The sequence below is a fragment of the Sylvia atricapilla genome, chromosome 3 (genome assembly GCF_009819655.1).
Source record: "Sylvia atricapilla isolate bSylAtr1 chromosome 3, bSylAtr1.pri, whole genome shotgun sequence".
Lineage (NCBI taxonomy): Eukaryota > Metazoa > Chordata > Aves > Passeriformes > Sylviidae > Sylvia > Sylvia atricapilla.
Window position 1 is genome coordinate 3,255,307 of NC_089142.1, and position 19,067 is coordinate 3,274,373.

A 19,067-nucleotide genomic window follows, 5' to 3' on the forward strand; every position below is an offset into this window, starting at 1 on the left:
TTCTTCTGGTCCATTTTAGATATGGCTGGAGCGCCACATGCATTGCAAACAAGATAAGATTTTATTTTCAGATACAGAAATAAGTTACAAGGTGAGATGAGAGGTGGACACACCACAAGGAAGTAGATTTGGTATGTTGAATCTGTGAAATCAGAGATATGTGAGTCTCTTCGTAACCACATTCAGCAAGGTGATTGACAGCAAGAGAAAATGTCATTAAACCAAGATCATTTGGGCAAGAATGAGTAATTTTTGACACTCCCTGCAGACTAGATTTGGGAAGAAGGTCAGCCTATGATATCATTGCTTTCAGGACAGATCTTAGGGGTTGCTGGAGGGAATTAGGATCAGTCTCCTATGACAGTGTGGCACAACACACAGGGGTGTTCTGTCAGTCTTTTCTGCGTAATGATTTCTGTGACATTTGGTACAAATGGCTAGAGTCACAAATAAAAGGTACAGACAGTGACTGAGCTGTGAACTCTGCTGGAAAAATTCCTGGGAGACTGGAGCAACTGCCATGTTCACCAGTTTCATAGCCAGGAGGGGGAATATCCATGACCCTTTGAGCCCTGCCCTGTCTCCTTCTGTTGCAGCCCTACAACTCCAACCCAAACAAGGACTAAAGCTCTGATCCTTTCCTGCATTCATCCTCATCATCACAGAATGGTCTGGGTTGGAAAGAACCCTAAAGATCATCCCATTCCAAGCCTCTGTCTGGGTAGGAATATTTTTCACTATCCCAGGTTGCTCCAAGCCCTTTCTAACCTATCCTTGAACACTTCCAGGGATGGGGAAGCCACAGCTTTTCTGGACAACCTGTTCCATTGCCTCACCACACTCACAGTGAAGGAGTTTTTCTGAATGTCTCATCCAAACCTGTTCTCTTTCAGCTTGAAGCCTTTGTCTCTTGTCTTGTCACTCCATGCTCTTGTCTCCAAGGAGGAGTTTTCTCCTTTGCCCACCCTGCTGACCGCGGGGGAGGACACGCTGCCACCAGACCTTGGCCAACAGGGCACCATCAGTTCCGCATGGTTTACAATGGATTACATGGTTTACAGCCCTGCGGATCCCAGGAACCCACCTCCCTCCTGCTCCAATCCCATGTCCTCCCTGGGCCCAGCCCACCAGCTGGATGGTTTGCCTGCTGGGGTCAGCTGGGTAAGATGTGGTCACGGCTCAGGTCGGGCATCTTCTAACGTGAGAGGTTGCAACACCTCCCTACATCACCAATCTCCATGGGAACGGGGCAATGAACTCTCTGTTCTGCAGGCAGCCCCTCCTCCACCCACCCTGCTCTGTCCCACAGCCTTTATATGCAGAGGCACCACCTGTGCTCGGTCTCGGACAGCTTCTGTTCACACTGGTGTTGTCTCCATCCCTGCAAAAGCTGCCTTGCTGCCAGCTGCCAGTCATGAGAATCCTTTTCTTCCTCGTCGCTGTTCTCTTCTTCCTCTTCCAGGCCGCTCCAGGTGAGGCTGAAAAGAGATGAGATGGGGGCTGAAAGGGGGAAGAGGTAGAGAAGTTCACTAGATCCCAGTGCTGAGGGCCAGATTACCTCTCTGCTCCTGGAATCCATGACTTTCCTATCAGAATTCCACTTCCCTGGTCATAGTCCTAATTTTCAAGCTATTGATTCAAGGTTCTTGAAATCATCAGTCATACTGATGGTTTCTTTCTAGCATACAATGACAAGATGGGAAAAAGAAAAGATGGTCCTGTATTGACCTTGATGCCAAAAAAGGTTTTGGAGCAGCTCATCTTGAGTGTCTTAATGTACAGAACACCCAGGGGATCAGACACAGCCAGTGCTGGTTCATGAAAAGCTGACCCTGCTTGACCAACGTGATCTCCTCTATGACAAGGTGTCCCATTTGGTGGATTAGGTATCTAGCTGGATTTTGGTAAATCCTTGACACCATTTCCCACAGAGTTTTCCTGGAGAAACTGGCTGTCCCTGTCTTGGATGGGTGCACTGTTCACTGGATTAAAACTATGAGGATGGGCAGGCCCACAGAGGTGTGGGGGACAGAGTTAAGTTGAGCTGTCACCAGTGGTGCTCCCCAGGGCTCAGTACTGGGGCTGGTCCTGTTTGATACCTTCATGAATGATCCAGATGAGGGGATTGAGGGTAATCTCAGCAAATTTGCAGATTACACCAAGTTAGGCAGGAATGTTGATGTGCTGGAGGGCAGGAAGGCTCTGCAGAGGGATCTGGACGGGCTGGATCCATAGGATGAGGTAAATTGTGTGAGGTTCAACAAGGCCAAGTGCTGCTCACAACAACCCCTGCAGCTCCAGGCTGGGGCAGAGTGACTGGAAAACTGGAAAAAGCCCTGGGAGTGCTGGTGACAACACCTGGACATGAGCCAGGTGTGCCCAGGTGGGCAAGAGGCAAATGACACCTGGGCTGTCCCAGCTCTGGGGTGGCAGCAGGACCAGGGCAGTGCCTGTTCCCTGTGCTGGCACTGCTGGGACACCTCCAGTGCTGGGAAAACTTCTGGGGTCCTCATGACAAGAGGGACATTGAGAGGCTGGAGCGTGTCCAGGGAAGGGAATGGACCTGGGGAAGGGGCAGAGCACCAGGAGAGGCTGAGGGAGCTGGGAAAGGGGCTCAGCCTGGAGAAAAGGAAGCTCAGGGGGGACCTTGTGGCTCTGCACAACTCTTGACAGGAGGGGACAGCCAGGGATTCAGGCTCTGCTCCCAGGGAACAGGGACAGGAGGAGAGAAAATGATTTCAAGCTGTACCTGGGGAGGTTTAGATTGGATATTAAGGAAACATTTCTTCACCAGAAGTGTTTTCCAGCCCTGGCACAGCTGCCCAGGGCAGTGGTGGAGTCCCCATCCCTGGAAGGATTTAAAAGACATGTGGATGTGGCACTTGGGGACACTGGTTAGTGGTGGCCTTGGCAGTGCTGGGGGAACAGTTGGACTTGATGGTCTTGGAAGATCCAAGGACCCTTTTCCAACCTGAACAATTCCCTGAGGATTTTATTGAGGCAATTTTATAATAATGCTGAAGATATAATCTGGCAACATGAGAGCTTTCTCTTCTCAAATTGTCACCCACATATTCCTGACTGTGTATTCTAGATTGGGAGACCTCATCTGGTTTTGGGAATAATGTTATCCTGACTGTTGGGTTTTGCCTGAACTCTCTATTGTCCATGTGCATTAAGTGGGTTTGGAGCCCTTGTATCATTCCAGGCTATTTGGGTGTTTTTGAAGCAGCTCTCAATTTGATTTGCAGTAGTCTCAAATTTGTACCAGCTTTCTTGGACCATCAAATGTCTGTCTACTCAAACAAAAAATGTAGAACCATTGAGACAAAATTTGTATTGCATATTTTGGGATTGTTTTCTTGGGCTTTTCCTGCTTCGTGCACTACAGAATGTATTATTTATATAAAAAAACTCCGTGCCCCCTGAGATGGCTGCAAGACTGGTGCAATTCCAGTAGAATCTCTATGGAAAAGGCCACCAGTTATTTTCTATCTCTTTATAAAGGTTATATGCATAAAACACTACAGGGCTTTTTAATTTAAGAGATAAAGAAAACCAAGGTCTAATGGTAACTTTAAAATCAGCTGAGTGTCATCAAAAACAAGTAACCCTTGAATAACATGGGATTGAGAGAGAAAGGACTCGAGAACCACTGGGACAAAGTGGCTGAAATGTGGTAGACTTGATTTGGACCAAACCTGTGATGCCTTTCAAATTAGGGATGGAATCCAACTTGACGACAAAACCTTAGCACAGCGCCAGGTAAATCTCACGCCTCAAGTCTCCAGTCCTCTGCTAGGACAAACAAACGTGAATTTTGCCTTTTTTTTTTTTTGCAGCTTACAGCCAGGAAGCCGCTGACACCCTTGCCTGCCGGCAGAGCCGGGGCTCCTGCTCCTTTGTGCCCTGCTCTGCTCCTCTGGTTGACATCGGGACCTGCCGTGGTGGGAAGCTAAAATGCTGCAAATGGTAAGAGGAATTCCTCCCGGGAAGAGCTGCTGCACCAAAAACAAGTAGAATCACTGTGTGTTCCTCCTTTTCAGCTTCACAGCCCGTTCTCACAGCCCCCTAAAACCTCCAGAAAGTACCTGCTACTAGCTGCTAGGACTTGTGTGTGGTGAAAATAAGGCAGAACCTTTGTGGTGTTGAAATATTCTGGAGAAAAAGAGAGACTTTACAAGAGTGACAGGACAAGGGGCAATGGCTTCAGTCTGACAGAGAGCAGATTTGAATTGGATTTTAGAAAGAAATTTGTCCCTGTGAAGGTGGGGAGGCCCTGGAACAGGTTGCCCAGAGAAGCTATGGCTTCCTGGAAGTGTCCAAGGCCAGGCTGGATGAGACTTGGAGGAATCTGGAACAGTGGAAGGTGTCTCTGGTACTCTGGGGCATCAGCAGCCACAAGCGAGTAGCTGTGGTGTGTGCTGAGAGGTCACAGCCTCATCCCATGTTTTATCTGGGTTGTCTCATGGCCAGAAACACACGTCCAGCCTACAAAAGTCCCCAGCTGTCTTTACCCTCGTGACTTCCCTGATGTCCCCATCAGGGTGACAGTCTGAGGTGTCGAGGTATAATTTATTTGTTTGGTGGATGAGCTGAGCAGCTGACTTTTCTCTGCAGGACCCCCAGCTCCTAAACCTGACACCCCACTGACCACTCAGAGAAGAGCTCTGGACATCTGAGACGTCCCCCATCTTTTGACATCGATGGATCCTGCTCTCAGTGCTCTGGGGAGCCTTTCCCATGGGGCTGGAGGCCCTCAGGAGCACAAGAACATCTGAGGAGGAGTTCTTGTCCAGTAAAGACATTTGCAGTTTCAATTCTAATAAAAGCAAGTTCTTGTGAAACCATGTTGCTGATACTTGCTCATGTATGTAAGGGTGGCGTGTGCTGTTATTATTGTCTATAAAAATCAGATGTAAATGAATTTTATTTAACTACATTAAGTCCATGTGTCATCAAGTCCTGTTAAATCACCGTGTGTTGGAGTGATTTGTGTGGTAACATTTATATTAATAATTGGAAAAACATTAGAGCCTGTTCCAGCTGCCATTTCAGCCCAGAGCTGGGATTCAGAAGACAGGCTCAGTCCTGTGCTCCTCTCCAGGGCTGCATCTGCCAGCCCAACCTGAAATGTTTGGAATGCAGAGAAACCCCAGGGTGGCAAAAGGGCTTGAAACTGAGTGACTACATTGACAAGGTTCTGCTCCTGCTGTCTCTATTTAGTGTACACCACTATCATGTCCATGGAATTTAATTTCTCTGGATCCTAAACCGGTCAAACTGGTTTTCCCTGCACTGCTCTGTCTGGAGGCAGTGGGCTGTGTGTCCATCACCCTGGATTCTCATCACCAGGACTCATCCCCTCCTTCCCTTGCCTGTCCCTAACATCCCCAGTGCAAAGGCCACAAGGATTTGAGACAAGGGACAACTCCAAGTGTCCATGCTCTCCATGCCATGAGCTGCTGGATGGTTTCAGGACCTCCCTGGGTGCTCAACCTGATCAGTTTGTGCCAGCTCTCCACTGGCCCAGTCACAGTGGGTTTGGAGAGTCACAGAATCATGGAATGGTTTGAGTGGGGAAGGACCTTAAAGTTCATCCACCAGCCATGGGCCTCCACCCCAGCCATGGACAGAGGCACCTTTTGCTGTCCCAGGTTTCTCCAAGTGCTGTCCTTGAAGTTATTCTTTATCAAATCAATGATTATTAGGACAAGGATATACTCCTGTCATTACATGGGTTTGTTTTCCTCCCCTTTTCTTGGATAAGTTTACCACAAGGCACATCTCACACTGCTTCCAGGTGAGACCTTCCAATAAAAATGCAAGAGAATTCCTTACAGGGATAAGGATATTGTTTACAGGGATAAGGATATTGTTTCTCACAGGCATACGGAGGTGAAACCTCAGGGATAAGGATCAAGCACAGATCTTCCAGAGCAAGTTTATTAAAATTTATTGAGATGTGTAGATTATGAAATATAAACACCTTAGCTGAGCATTCTGGCATTACTCACATTATTGCTGGATCCAAAAGGATAATAAAATAATAATAACAATAATAAAAGAATAGCTGTTCCGAGGTCCAAAGGAAGAGCTTTGCATCCTCTCACAGGCACAAACTCCTGCATGCTGGTGACCTCTCTGGGACAGATGTTGGTTCACACAATAAAATTTCAGCAGAAAAACATTTTCAAAAATGAAAAATATTGGCCTTTTCTGGATGGTTCAAGAACTGCTTTGGAGTTTCTCCAGGTCATTAAGGTTGTTTGTGGAGGGGTTTGTTCTCTTTCTGTTCACATCGTGGCGCGTGCTTGCATGTCTCAAATGCATATTTTCTGCTCAGAATTCCAGATTTTCCAAAAAGATGATGCATCCCTTAAATTGCCAGAAGCTCTGGTTAGCCCATCTGAGATGTCAGTGGTCACTAATCATACTGCAAAAAAAAAGGGAAGAAATGTTGAGAATTTGTACTTATAACCAGGAAAGAAATTAAATAAAATGCACAGAAGGGATTGAATGAGCACCAAGGCTTGATATTCCTGAATCCAGCTCTTCAGGATATTCACAGTCCTACTGCTGCTGAATTTTAATCATTAATTGTTTTTCTATTTTAATTAATAATTAATTGACCACACTCTGTGCCTGAAGCTTCCTACTCCTCTTGGAATTTCTGGTATGGAAAAGAATTTCTGCTGGTCATGTTTTGTTTTTAACATCTCTTGCTACTAATATTGAAGAAAGTTTAAGTAAGTTTATCCAAAAATAAAAGTGTCTGCACCATTTAACAGGGGAAAAAAAGAAAAAAAACCAAGAAAATGAAATGTTAGAATCAGTGGAGGCAGAGTGTAAGTATTCAGGGATATTTGTTGCTGCAGTTCATATTGGAATAAAGATATGGGGTGAACTTTAGGATTCCAGTAAGGAATTTGAGGGGAAAAAGAATAAATTAATCACCAGAATTATTTTGATTTGAAGGGACCTCAAAGACCATCTGGTTCCAACTCCCTACCATGGGCAGGGACACCTTTCACTAGAGCAAATATTTTGATTTTGTCTAGAAGAGGGAGTCTGTGGAAAAGGAGAAAAAAATAATGTGGAAGAACAACAAGACTTTCAGGCTGTTCTTCCAACTATGGGACCAGGCAGCCTTTGCAAGGTAGAACATGCAGATTTCCTGGTCTGACCCAAAAATCCCAGTCTCAGGAGTGTGCACATCAGGAGATGTGTCCTTGGAAGCCAGTACTACTCATCATGAGCAGCTTGAACCAGCTAATGGGAACAGCAGCAAAAAGAGTTCATTTCTGGCTAATGTCTTGGGGTTTTTGTAACAACAACAAAAAAATGTTTATTCTATCCCATCTGTTGAACCCCGGTTGGGGAGATTTTTCTTTATCTGTTGTAACTCCAGAAGGGAGGGGGTAACTGATAACAAGCCAGCTGTTAAAACCGGGTGGGGCATTGTTTCTTATCTCTGTTCTTCCCTCCATGGGGATATCTTCTGTTAATGGGCCATTGAAGCTCACCCATGACATGACACATTACATCATCCCATTGTGAGATGCTCTTCCCAGGGAGGAGGAGCCAAACCATTTTCGTCTAGATAAAAGGGAGCCAGGAGTGTCACCCGATATCCAGTGTTCCCATGGGATTCCCAAAAAAGACTGGACCCATCTCTGGACCCTTTGGTTCCACGAGGACCATCTCTACTTCCAGCAGGACCACATCTGCCACTCCAGGAGGGCTTGCTTTGGATTGTTTCCAACACCCTGACCAACAGGATGTCAGGTTGTATTTCTGACTCTGACAGGCTTTTTTTTCTAGGATTTCTTTTTTGTTTTTTTTTTTTTTTTTTTTTGTTTGCTTATTTTTTGTACTAAAACATTTGTATTTTCTTTAATATCCCTAGTAAAGAACTGCTATACCTATTCCCAAAATCTTTGCCTGACAACCTTTATTTGCAAATTTATAATAATTTGGAAAAGGGGAGGGGGGGCTTACATTCCAAGGGAGACTCCAATCTTCCCTGGCAGATACCTGTCTATCTAAACCAAGACAGCTAATTAATTCTCTCTGCCAAAGGAGTTTCACTGTGATCTTTCCCACGAGGTGGTTGAGCTGCATCATTAATGCTACTGAGGGAAGCAGTGAGGAAATCCTCAGGAAATCCTGCATCTGAGTGTGCAGAGTCTCTGCTCTTTGCCAGCTTCTACTGGAGGAGTAAAAGCCAGACTGGATGAACAAAAATGAGTGATAAATGAGTAATAAACCCCAATAAATCCCTGGGAATGTTCAGGGCCAGGTTGGACAGGGCTTGGAGCAACTGGATCTTTTTGAAGGTGTCCATGACAATGAGGGTGGAATAGATGACCTTGAAAGTCCCTTTCCAACCCTTCTGTGGGTGTGTGATCCATCAGCTCCTGGACTCACCACGGTCCTACAGCAGGGAATTCCCTGCTGGCAGCGTCCAAAGGGTCTGGTGTGGGGCTGAGGGCAGTGGTGGCTGGAGCAGACCCCCCCAGCCTGTCTGCACTGTGCCTCGGTGTTGGGGGCACGCAGGAAACCTGGGCACAAGTGAAAAAAGAAAACAATGCAGAGTGGTGATTTGCCTTCCCAAAGAAGACTAAGAACAATCCAGGTTGTAGCACGGCAGCAATGTTGAAGTTTACCTGCAGGCTAGCCACTTCCACACCATTAAATTCCCTTGTTTTCCAAACTTGGAGGGTTCAGTGCATCCCATGGACCCATTTGGTGTCTGGTCACTGGTAAAAATGTGCCCCAGCATTCTGGCAGCACTTTGGCCATAGGCAAGATGGACTAAACCCCTTTTAATTTATATTTCTATTTTTTCCTATTCCTATTCCTATTCCTATTCCTATTCCTATTCCTATTCCTATTCCTACTCCTACTCCTACTCCTATTCCTATTCCTATTCCTATTCCTATTCCTATTCCTATTCCTATTCCTATTCCTATTCCTATTCCTATTCTTATTCCTATTCCTATTCCTATTCCTTTTATTTCTGCTTTAATTTCTATTCCTATTTCTATTTTTTTCCCATGCTCACAATTTTCCCTCTGCATTTCCTTAGAGTTTATTTCACTCTTACCTGAAGTGCCCTGAAGCATTAAGAGGAGAACAGCAAAGAAAAAGGAAAAGATCTTCATGTCCAAATTCAGTGCCACCAAATACAGCAGATGCTAAGAAAAAAACCAAAAAGAAGTCATGCATTCAACCTGCACTTGTCATTACCCAGCACAAACACTATTAATGACAAATTAGCTGCAATTTTTAAATAAATAAAACAAATTTATTACAAATTTTTTACAAATTAACAAATTTATTACAAATATTTGTAATAAAACAAATATTCTAGAATTAATCTATAGAAATAACAGTTTTTAAGGAAAGATAAATTTGAAAGCATACACCATAAGATTGATAAAATGTATTTATAACTATAAATATTTTTATTAATTTTTTTCCATTTGATCAGCACTGCTGAGTCTGACTGGGATTGAGTTAACTTTAATTATGGCAGCCCATACGGTGCAGTGATTCATCTTCAAAGCAAGTTAATTAATGACTAAAATATCCATTTTATTTAGTTAAAAACTTAAGCCTTTGCAATTGCTTTGAATATAAACACCCCAAAGCTTTAATTACTCAAGTAATGGCATTTTTTTAGCTTTCAAGCCAGTAATTACTCCTTGAAATATCTTTACAGAAAATCTAAGGAGACATCTATCCATCCTGAAAGCCCTGAACTGTCTCTCCACCATCATTTCTCACTGCAGAGTCCAGCTACCTTGGGAAAATAATACCAACTAATTTAGTAATTAATAATCACTAACACTGAGTGTAATAATCATCATTACTGAAATGCCAAGCACCAACCATGATTATTTCAGATATTCATGGGGATTTAATTATGCTGCAATATTCTACATCTCGGAATTAATTTCTTTTTAGAGGAGCAACAAATTTTATCAAAAGTTACATGCTTTTGTCCTCTTTGGTTGAAATTGGTGTGAAAACTGCACCTTTAGCTCACCCAAAAGGACCTGAGGAGAGAGTCCCACCTGGTTCCACTCCAGGGGATCTTCACAGAGTGATGTCTCACCCCAGAACAACTGTTTTTATACATTCTGTGGATGACAGAGCTGCCATGGGCCAGCTGGCCAAGGACATGGACTTGCACAGCAATTCCCAGCAGTTGAAATGTCACTTCCCAGCAGCTGATGGGGGATGGTGACCTCTTTGTGAACTCCCTGCCTTTCCCCTGGGACAGGAACTGGCTCTTCCCAAAAACACCTCCCACCTCCCCAGTGTGTGCCCGACACATCGATCCCTCCAGGGGGGTGGGAAACGATGGCCTGGGACACGCAGTTTGGGATCCAGGGGGGACCTGAACCTGCAGGGCAGGGTCTGGAGCCTGGAGATGCATCCACAGCCCCATAACAGCTGAATTAGGGAAGCTCGGATTCTGCAATTTGTGAAATAAAGGTGAGACCCCTCTGTGTTCATAGAATCCCAGAATGGTTTGGGTGGGAAGGGACCTTAAAACTCATCTTATTCCACCCCCTGCCATGGCCAGGGACATCTTCCACTATCCCAGGCTGCTCCAAGCCCCATCCTGGCCTTGGGCTCTTCCAGGGATCCAGGGGCAGCCACAGCTTCTTTGAGCACCCTGTGCCAGTGCTTCAGCACATTCATAGGAGAGGATTCCAACATCCCATCTATCCCTGCCGCTGGCAGTGGGAAGCCATTCCCGGTGTCCTGTCCCTCCATCCCTTGTCCCAAGTCCCTCTCCAGCACTCCTGGAGCATCTTTAGGCTTTGGAAGGAGATCTGAGGTCTCTCCAGATCCTTTTCTTCTCCAGGTGAACATCCCCAGCACTCCCAGCCTGCCTCCAGAGCAGAGGGGCTCTAACCCTTGGAGCATCTCTGTGGATTCCTCTGGACTCTCTCCAGCAGGTCCCTGTCCTTATGTTGGGGACCCCAGGTAGGATGTCACAAGAGCAGATTGCCCTCCCTTGACCTGCTGGCCACTCTTTCATTCTCATGGATTTGCCACATCTGTGTTCTGCTTGTCCCACAGAAAATAATTTTTGTTTGAATAATTAATTCCAGGGAAGCACCCACATCCACACAGCCTTTCTGATTCTAGGTGGGCAAAGGAAACAACTTTCACAAAAATATTTTGGTCAAATATGTACTCTCTGAGGATCTGGACTACAGAAACTGATGACAGCATTGGTTTAATCTGAACCCTGAAGGCACCTGTGAGCTCAGATATTGTGTTTTCATTCATACCACCAAGAGACCAGGAAAAACCCCAACATTCCTGTATTCCAAAGAGCATTCACCTTCCCAGGTCTCTCCCAGAAGATGGCAATCAAGAGCTAATGCTGAAATTCCCCTTCAGCAGCCTTCTTCAGTGAAGAGTACTGAAATTATTCTGACAGCTGGATTTTATGGATTTTTTTCTTCCTTAATTATTCTGATGTCTTTTGATTCCCAGTGCTGATATGTGAGTGACTGATGTTTTCTGACAGGCCAGACTCAAAGCCCTCCCTGCTCTGCAGTCTGCTGTGGACTGCAGATGGACAAGAAACCAGTCACTGCTCTCAAAAACATATTGACAGGACTTGAGGGAATGGAATGAAACAGAGTTGGGGGAGGTTTAGGTTGGATATCAGGAAAAGTTCTTCACCCAGAGGGTAGCTGGGCACTGAACAGCCTCCCCCCAAAAAAAAGACAGCTATTTAAAATCCCATTCCTGCGTAATTTAATTGGAAGAATGTGTATATTTGCTTTAAAATATGGAAGAGCATTTGTTTCTATTATTTGGATTCTGATTTTGTTCTTAAACAAAAAAAACCCCCAAAACTTAAATAACTCAAGTGATGACATGTAAAGAAGCACAAATAGACTATGAAGTGAATGTTAAATATATAAATGAATTTTTAGAGACACAGAGCTCTGAACTGAGATTTTGGGGTAAAAAGGAGATCAAAATAAGGTAAAAATATTCTTTCTTCCTGTTTTTCCACTTTGTGCATGTAAAACCCTCCCAAACTGGAACAAAACAGATCCAAGCTCAAATATTAGGGTTTAGATAAGATCTTTAACTAATTAATTTTATTTTTTCTTATGATTGATGGTAGACTTCCTTTGAATATCCTAAATACTATAATTTAACTCTTATTTTAATTCCGACATACTGTTATTGACTCTAAGCATTGTTTTGGCCACTCATGATTACAAAAGTGATACATTTCACCTGTTTCCTGGCAGTTAAGCACATGCAATTAAAGAAGGAATATTAAAATCAACTAATATTGCATCCTGAAAGCATTTTGACCTCTAAATGTCTTACTCAGTTCCCTTTTCCCAGAGTACTGCAAAGGACATTGTGTGGAGCCCCCAAAATGATGTTCTCCAAGCATAAATATATATTTGTATGCCTGTGCATATAATATATAAATATTTCAAAAGGAAAAAAGGCCAAATTTACTCAAGTGCTTTATATTTTACCTTCACTGAAGAACATGCAAATAGAGAAGAATAATCCAGATATTCTAACCTGTGATTTAGCCAGGAATAGTCAGGGTATAAATTTCAGTAACTGTTTATTTTAAACATAGAAAATTTCTGTAGTGATATTTCTTACTGTCCTGTTTCTCTACAATCCTCCTAGAAAAATCCACACTAACATAGATATATGTATATATAAAATATTGTTAAAATAAATATATGGAAGGACTCTTCTAAATCCCAGTTGATTTTTTCTCAATCAGCACACCTCAGACTTTGTTCCCAGTGAATATTCAGGTCCCAGTTCCTTGGCCCACACTTAGACAAGTGCTGCCTGAGATGTCCCAGTGTCACATTCCTCCTCCATGGCTTGCTCTCCTCTCTCCTGACCCTTTTCCACCAGTTCCAGGAGGAGATCTCAGCCAGCCCAAAGCACCCTGAATTACTCTAGGAGCTGGTGTGAAGGCCACTGGGTTAAACCCTATCTGTCCATATGTCACCTTACCTTACCTGTGACCATGGGATGTCCCCAGACACTTGAAGCAAAGAGGATCCTTCACCTTCTCTCTGCCATCCTCTTCCTCCAGCGTCCCCTGCACAAATGACAGGAGGGATGACAGACCTTTGGTACAATTGCCCAACGTTTGTCCTCACAGCACGTCCTGGTGCTGGCAAAAAATGGCATGAAATCCATGGGGAAAGAGCCCTGTTGTCCATTCACTGACCTTGACTGACTGCCCAGACCTGACTTGGCCAAACCCTGCCTGGAAATCCCGTCTGCTGCTGGGTATTTTGAGCAGAGATGTGGAGTGAGCTGCCCCTGCTCCCTTTGGGAATTGCATCTCTCTCACAGCAAAGACCCCCCCCAACTCAGGGAAGGCAGAAGCAAACAGGGTTTGCCAGCTGCTTCCAAACCCCTGGAAATACAAGGATAAAAGTGCTGCTTGGAGACCAAAGAGCAGAAATTGAGCTTCACATCTCTAAAGGATCAGTTCTAAAGCACTTGTCTGTTTTTCCCTGACTGCACTGTAAAGCCATGATTTATCCCATGTGGAGCTGGCCCAATTGGGAACAAACCCTCAATTTTGGTAACCTGAAGGTGGACATCTGAGCTGCCTTTTCATTCAGGACACTCGAGCAGATACAAAGCTGATACACCTTGAGGAAGATATTTCCAGCACTGAGATACTTTAAAATCCACACAGATTTCCACAGCTCATTCCTGTCCTCTTCCTGATGCAATTTTGAGATCCCTCCTAGGCATTAAGGTTTCTGGTTGTCCTGGCTTCTTGGTCCAGAGGATCTGTAAAGCACCACAGCAGTCACCAGGAGAAGCTGGTGGCATTACCAGTGATTATTTTCCAGGGAAATTTTTCCCTGTGACAAGAGAATTTTTTCCTGTGAGGGTGGTGAGGTCCTGACACAGGTTTCCCAGAGAAGCTGTGGCTGCCCCTGGATCCCTGGAGGTGTTTAAGGCTGGGATGGACAAAGCTCTGAGCATCCTGGGGTAGTGGAGGGTGTCACTGCCCATGGCAGGGGGAGGAATTGGATTATCTTTAAGGTCCCTTCCAGCCCACTCTGGGATTGCACAAGTAAGGAGCCCTCAGGATCAGAAGGAGCCCTCACTGCATGTCTCCATGTATTTTACATCACCCTGTGGTCTAACGGGCCTTACACAAACTTGGATGGTCTAAGATGTGTTGCACAAAGATCTGGGGCTCCGTGGTGAGAGCAGTCCCAAACTGGGCCTTCCCTTCTCATTGGAAGAAACAAAACACAGGCTGGAAAATGCTTTATCTTCATTGGCCAGGAGCTGCATTGGCTCATCCCCAACCCCTTATAGGCGTATTTGGGAGTGGTGGATCCACGGGAGAGCAGAAGCAGCAGTGATCCTCCACCTTCTCCTCAGGTAATTTTTCCTGGTTCTGGAGAGCCACATTCACCTCTCCATCTCTATAAACCTCTTTTCCTTTCATCAGTCTCAAGTCTCTGCTTTGATTATTAACCCCTTCCCTCTCTTTAGTCCAGCAAGTGGCCTTCTGTACTCTGTAGAACCATGGACTGGCTGCTTGCAGAGCTTCCAGGAGGACTCTGGGTTTGCTGATCTCCAAGGGGAGCAGAGACCTGGGAACCTTCCCTTGAGACATCAGAGACAGAAATGTTTTTCTCCAGAAACAGACACCCAGCCAGCACAGCAGCTGAGCTTTGCATTTTGAGCCACGTCTTGCCTGAATGCAATAACATTTTGAATGAGTTGCTACCTTAACTAATATCGAAAAGATAGAGATGTCGGGGTTTTTTTTTTTTAGAATTTCCTAAGGATTAAGACTGGCTCATGCACTTAACTCTTTTTGTACCTTATTATGTGGAAGGGGGACAATTTGTGGGCCTATGCTGGTTTCCAGAGTAATCTGTTTGGTGCTGAAAAGATCTGGGACATCTTTTTTCACTGCAGTAAAATCAAAATTAAAAGAAGGAAAAAAAAAAAAAAAAAAAAAAAAAAAAAAAAAAAAAAAAAGGAAAACAGCACCAAAATGCCATAGAATCCCAGAATAATTTAAGGTCTTAGCTAATCCAAGAGTTTCCACTCTGAATCTGGTACTAATTAGGTCAGGTTGTTTAGAGAAGCATTCCTTGAAATTGCTAATATCTCCAAGGATGAGGTTTTCACTCTCTTTGCCCAAATCCACTGTGCAAAGATTTTGGCTTTGGTGTCTCCAGGCACATTTTTTAAGCAGTCCCTCATGGCCAGGAGGGAATTCTCTGTCCAGTGTTGTTCAGCCTTGTGCTCTCTGCTCATTTCAGGTAAAGAATTCACATCCCAGCTGTGGCCATGAGGATCCTTCACCTGCTCTTGGTCGTTCTCTTCCTGCTGCTCCAAGGGGCTGCAGGTAAGGAGTGAGGGGTGTAAAGAAGACTGTATTTGATCACTTTCATGGTAAATTACTCTTCTCTCTGTGCTGTGCAGGACGAGAGTTTCCTAGGCTACATAATTCTTGTTTAATCCAAAACGGACGCTGTGTCCCAGGGATTTGTCGTCGCCCCTATTACTGGATTGGGGAGTGTAGCAGTGGATATTCTTGCTGCAGAAGGTGAGTAGAGATGCAGGGATCTCTGTGGGAATGGCTCATATCCTCATTATCTTTTTTCCAGAGCAGCTTCTTGGAGGCACAACTCCTGCCACCTGTCTCACTTTTCTGGTGCCAAACCTGCAGGCATAGAGGGGGATTTCACATCCCGCAGCAGCCTCTGCTCTGATGTAATGAGATAAGGAGAACATCTCTGCAGAAAACCTACAGGTGGGTAGCCTGAGACTCTCTCTTCTTCATGCAGGGGGTGGAGTAGCTGAAGAGTCCCTGGATCCACCTTGGAAATCCATCCAGCTTCTCCTGAGCAGCTCCTGGGAGTCACCCTGATCCCATTGCTCCTGGTGCCGCCAGTTCCTGCTGCAATGAAAAGCTGTCACAATCTGCCCCGGCAGTGAAGCAAACATCACAAACACGAACCAGGCAACAATGTGGAAACGATTTCTTTCCTCCCCTTTAAAATAAAATCAGTTATGATGGCATTCATGTGGTTGAACCTCGGGTGATTCTTCTTGGGGAAGGAGGGAAACATTTTCTCTTTGAGGGTGGGGAGACCCTGGCACAGGGTTCCCAGAGAAGCTGTGGCTGCTCCTGGATCCCTGGAAGTGTCCATGGTCAGGTTGGACAGGGCTTGGAGCAATTTGGGAGAGTAGAAGGTGTCCTTGCTCTTGGTAGGTGGCTGAGACGTTTTTGTAAGGTCCCTTCCAACCCAAACCTTTCTGCTATTTTATAAATAAGGAGCCCTCAGTACCTCCAGTTTCAAAGTGAACCTTCCTTTCTGATTGCAAAAAACCAAAATATGGCCTGGAATGTGTGCTTCTGTCTCCTTTTCCTTGCCCTCATGGCCTAGAAGTGTAGGTAAAGTCAAAACACCTCCAGATGTTTCCTTTAGAGGGCCTGGAAGCACCTGAGAAATTTTGCTTCTGAGCAGACCTTATGAAAAGGAAAATCAGGAATATTTTGGAACATATGAACAACACAAAACAGGGGGGAAAAAAGTAAATAAAAGGGAAAGAGAGTAAAAAAATATATTCCCAAGAGTTAGGGATGCTCAACATAGTGATTTGTTTATCTCTTCAAAAGCAGTTGCTGAACAGCCAGCAATAGTGCCCAGCAGAATGTGTTACCAAACACAGAGGGTTTGGATTTCTAATGACTTTCTGGGTGGGTTTGGAAAGGTGAGAACATATTTTAAAAAACCCTCTGAAGAGCAGATTCTGGCTCTGTGAGAGACACAGCTGCCACTTGTGTTGTTCTGCAGAAATTAGTGCTCGTGGCTCTTATTCCAAAATTCCTCCTCCTGCTGCAATGTTTCTGGGTTTCTTCTCTCCCTACTGTTACTTCTATGTTTTATTTCTAAAAGTCTTATTGCCAATGTCTATAGAAGTCCATAGAACAGTCTCTCTCCATTATCCATAAAGGAATAGCAGTGAAAATAGTTTGTACTTTCATATTTCCTTTTAGGATATCTAAAATTTGGTGAGATTACTCCTGCCATTTTTCTCCAGAAAATTTGTTTCAGTTTACAAAGGTTCTTTGAATTTTAGAAACTTTGGGGTACCTGGCCTGTGCCAAGGAGCTTTGACCCCACACACATCACCGCCAGTCACATTGTGGTTCTCAAAAAAGAAAGGGCACTCTGCCCTTGTACCACAGTACCTTTAATTAGGTGTCAGGTCAAAAGATGGAGCGACAATTATTCATGCAGATGTTACTCTCATAATTTACTCAAGATAACTGAATAATCATTAAAGTATTGAGCTTGATTAAATGCATTTTGTGTACAGTTTGAAGCACTTTAATTAGGGGTAACACTACTGAAATATGTCCATGATATTTCCTTTTTTATTTTCAGAAGTAAAATACTAGGAACAGCGTTTAAGGTTCTCCTTTTTGCTCCTAATTGCTTCATCTTCTGTGCTAGATACAAATTCCTAAGGTGGAGATAAGATCCTCCTTCTCTTCTGGAAGGTGATCTTGGTAAAATTACTCAAACCTTGTGATTTTAAAATGTTGAAAGACATTTCTTCTCCAGACACTTTGCAGCCTCCTTTGAGGACATCTCACTTTGGAGTATATCCCACCTGCATCAGGCACAGCAGCTCCTCAGCATGGAATTATTGCACAAAATGCTGAGCCCACCATAACAATTGAAAGTGTCTTTCTCTTGCTCAGAAGGATAGGGAGCTTCAGATGGGGGTGGATTGTCTACCCTAAGAGCCACAACCCAAAACCTTGCTGAGTTCTGCCAAAGGTGCTCCACTCCTTCTCTGCTTCTCCCTTCCCCTGGTCCACACAGAGGTTTTTTGATGGCCTGGATGGGACTGTGACCATGTGAAATTTATATTAAACAGTGTGCCCAGTGTTAAAGCCAAGCCCTTGAGTACTTGCACACAGGAACTTACAGACAATAAGTATTAACAAATGCACCTTTGTTTCCTTGAGGAATTGGGTTGAGAAAGTTTAACAGTTGGCAAGTTAACCACAAACACTTGGCAAGAGGTGGAGCAACTGCAACTTCTGCAATTTTATTCCCTCCATTTTTCAGTTTTATGGCCAGATGTTGGCAGACACGCCAGAAATTCAATTACCCTTTTTCCTTATTGCAGAAACAGTTCACAGACAAAAACTATCTAGAGAATAAAAAGCTGTGTCAGGGTATGCTTGTAAGGGATATGGTTTATAGTCCTGTTTTCACATACATATAGATAATTGCTATACACTTCTGTGTGCCTGTGTACTTGGACTGGGCTCTGAGCTAGCTCTGGGCTGACCTGATCTAGTTGATGATGTCCCTGCTCATTGCAGAGGGCTTGGATTTATTCACCTTTCAAAAGTCCTTTCCAATTCAGACTATTGTATGGTTCTACTTCAGAACTTAATATCAAAGTAACAAAAAAATTACATGACTAGGAAGTAAATAAACTGCCAGTCAGCAATGAAAATATTTCAGTTTAATTTTGGTACTAAAGGTTCTGTAAGACATGGTGTCACTTGCAGAGGTCTTGGTCAGTTAGAAACAGCAATCATTTAAATTAGGAAATGTATCATTTACCTCTTACAATGTACCATTTACCTCTTACAATGTACTTCATGTATCATGTTAAAATACTGCCTGAACAGTATTTGTTTGTGGACTGAAGGGAGGTTTAAAGTAAAATATGATCTGAAAAAACATTTTGTATCTTAGAATCATAGAAACATAACGTGGTTTGAGGTCTAAGGGACCTTAAAGACCATTTCATTCTAAACTCCTCAGTGTAGACAGGGACACCTTCCACTACCCCAGGTTGCTCCAAGCTTCATCCAACCTGTCCTTGGACAATTCCAGGGATCCAAGGGCAGGCACAGCTTCTCTGGGAAATCTATGCCAGGGCCTCACCACCCTCACAGGGAAGAATTTCTCCTTAATATCTAATGCAAACCTGCCTTTTGTCAGTTT

The 19,067-nt window shown here is 44.2% G+C and overlaps 2 protein-coding genes across 3 annotated transcripts; one reads left to right on the forward strand and one right to left on the reverse strand.

The window, feature by feature from the left end:
* The first annotated feature begins 1,323 nt into the window (after positions 1 to 1,323).
* LOC136358688 (gallinacin-9) lies at positions 1,324 to 4,850 on the forward strand. 2 transcript variants are annotated; one of them, XM_066314634.1, is made up of 3 exons: positions 1,324 to 1,472; positions 3,843 to 3,972; positions 4,621 to 4,850. In XM_066314634.1, exons 1-3 carry the CDS (start codon positions 1,415 to 1,417, stop codon positions 4,634 to 4,636), a joined length of 204 nt encoding a protein of 67 aa, XP_066170731.1. In that variant the 5' UTR covers positions 1,324 to 1,414; the 3' UTR covers positions 4,637 to 4,850. The 2 variants fall into 2 exon arrangements, with proteins under 2 accessions (XP_066170731.1, XP_066170732.1); XM_066314635.1 differs by lacking the exon at positions 4,621 to 4,850 and having other exon boundaries at positions 3,843 to 3,976.
* Positions 4,851 to 5,932: 1,082 nt separating this feature from the next.
* Positions 5,933 to 18,720, reverse strand: LOC136359818 (gallinacin-8-like). Its single transcript, XM_066316756.1, has 6 exons — positions 18,702 to 18,720; positions 13,057 to 13,188; positions 11,236 to 11,243; positions 9,110 to 9,200; positions 8,431 to 8,564; positions 5,933 to 6,436 (listed from the first exon to the last, which is right to left on the reverse strand). The coding sequence occupies exons 1-6, from the start codon at positions 18,718 to 18,720 to the stop codon at positions 6,428 to 6,430; spliced, it is 393 nt and encodes a 130-aa protein (XP_066172853.1). The 3' UTR covers positions 5,933 to 6,427.
* Positions 18,721 to 19,067: the final 347 nt, after the last annotated feature.

Excerpts from the sequence above, each read along its gene's own strand:
- LOC136358688 (XM_066314634.1), top strand. The coding sequence starts at position 1,415 with ATGAGAATCCTTTTCTTCCTCGTCGCTGTTCTCTTCTTCCTCTTCCAG. Across the intron at positions 1,473-3,842 it reads CCTCTTCCAGGCCGCTCCAG|CTTACAGCCAGGAAGCCGCT; the intron begins GTGAGGCTGAAA and ends TTTTTTTTGCAG.
- LOC136359818 (XM_066316756.1), bottom strand. Across the intron at positions 8,565-9,109 it reads AATGCTTCAGGGCACTTCAG|GTTTCCTGCGTGCCCCCAAC; the intron begins GTAAGAGTGAAA and ends ACTTGTGCCCAG.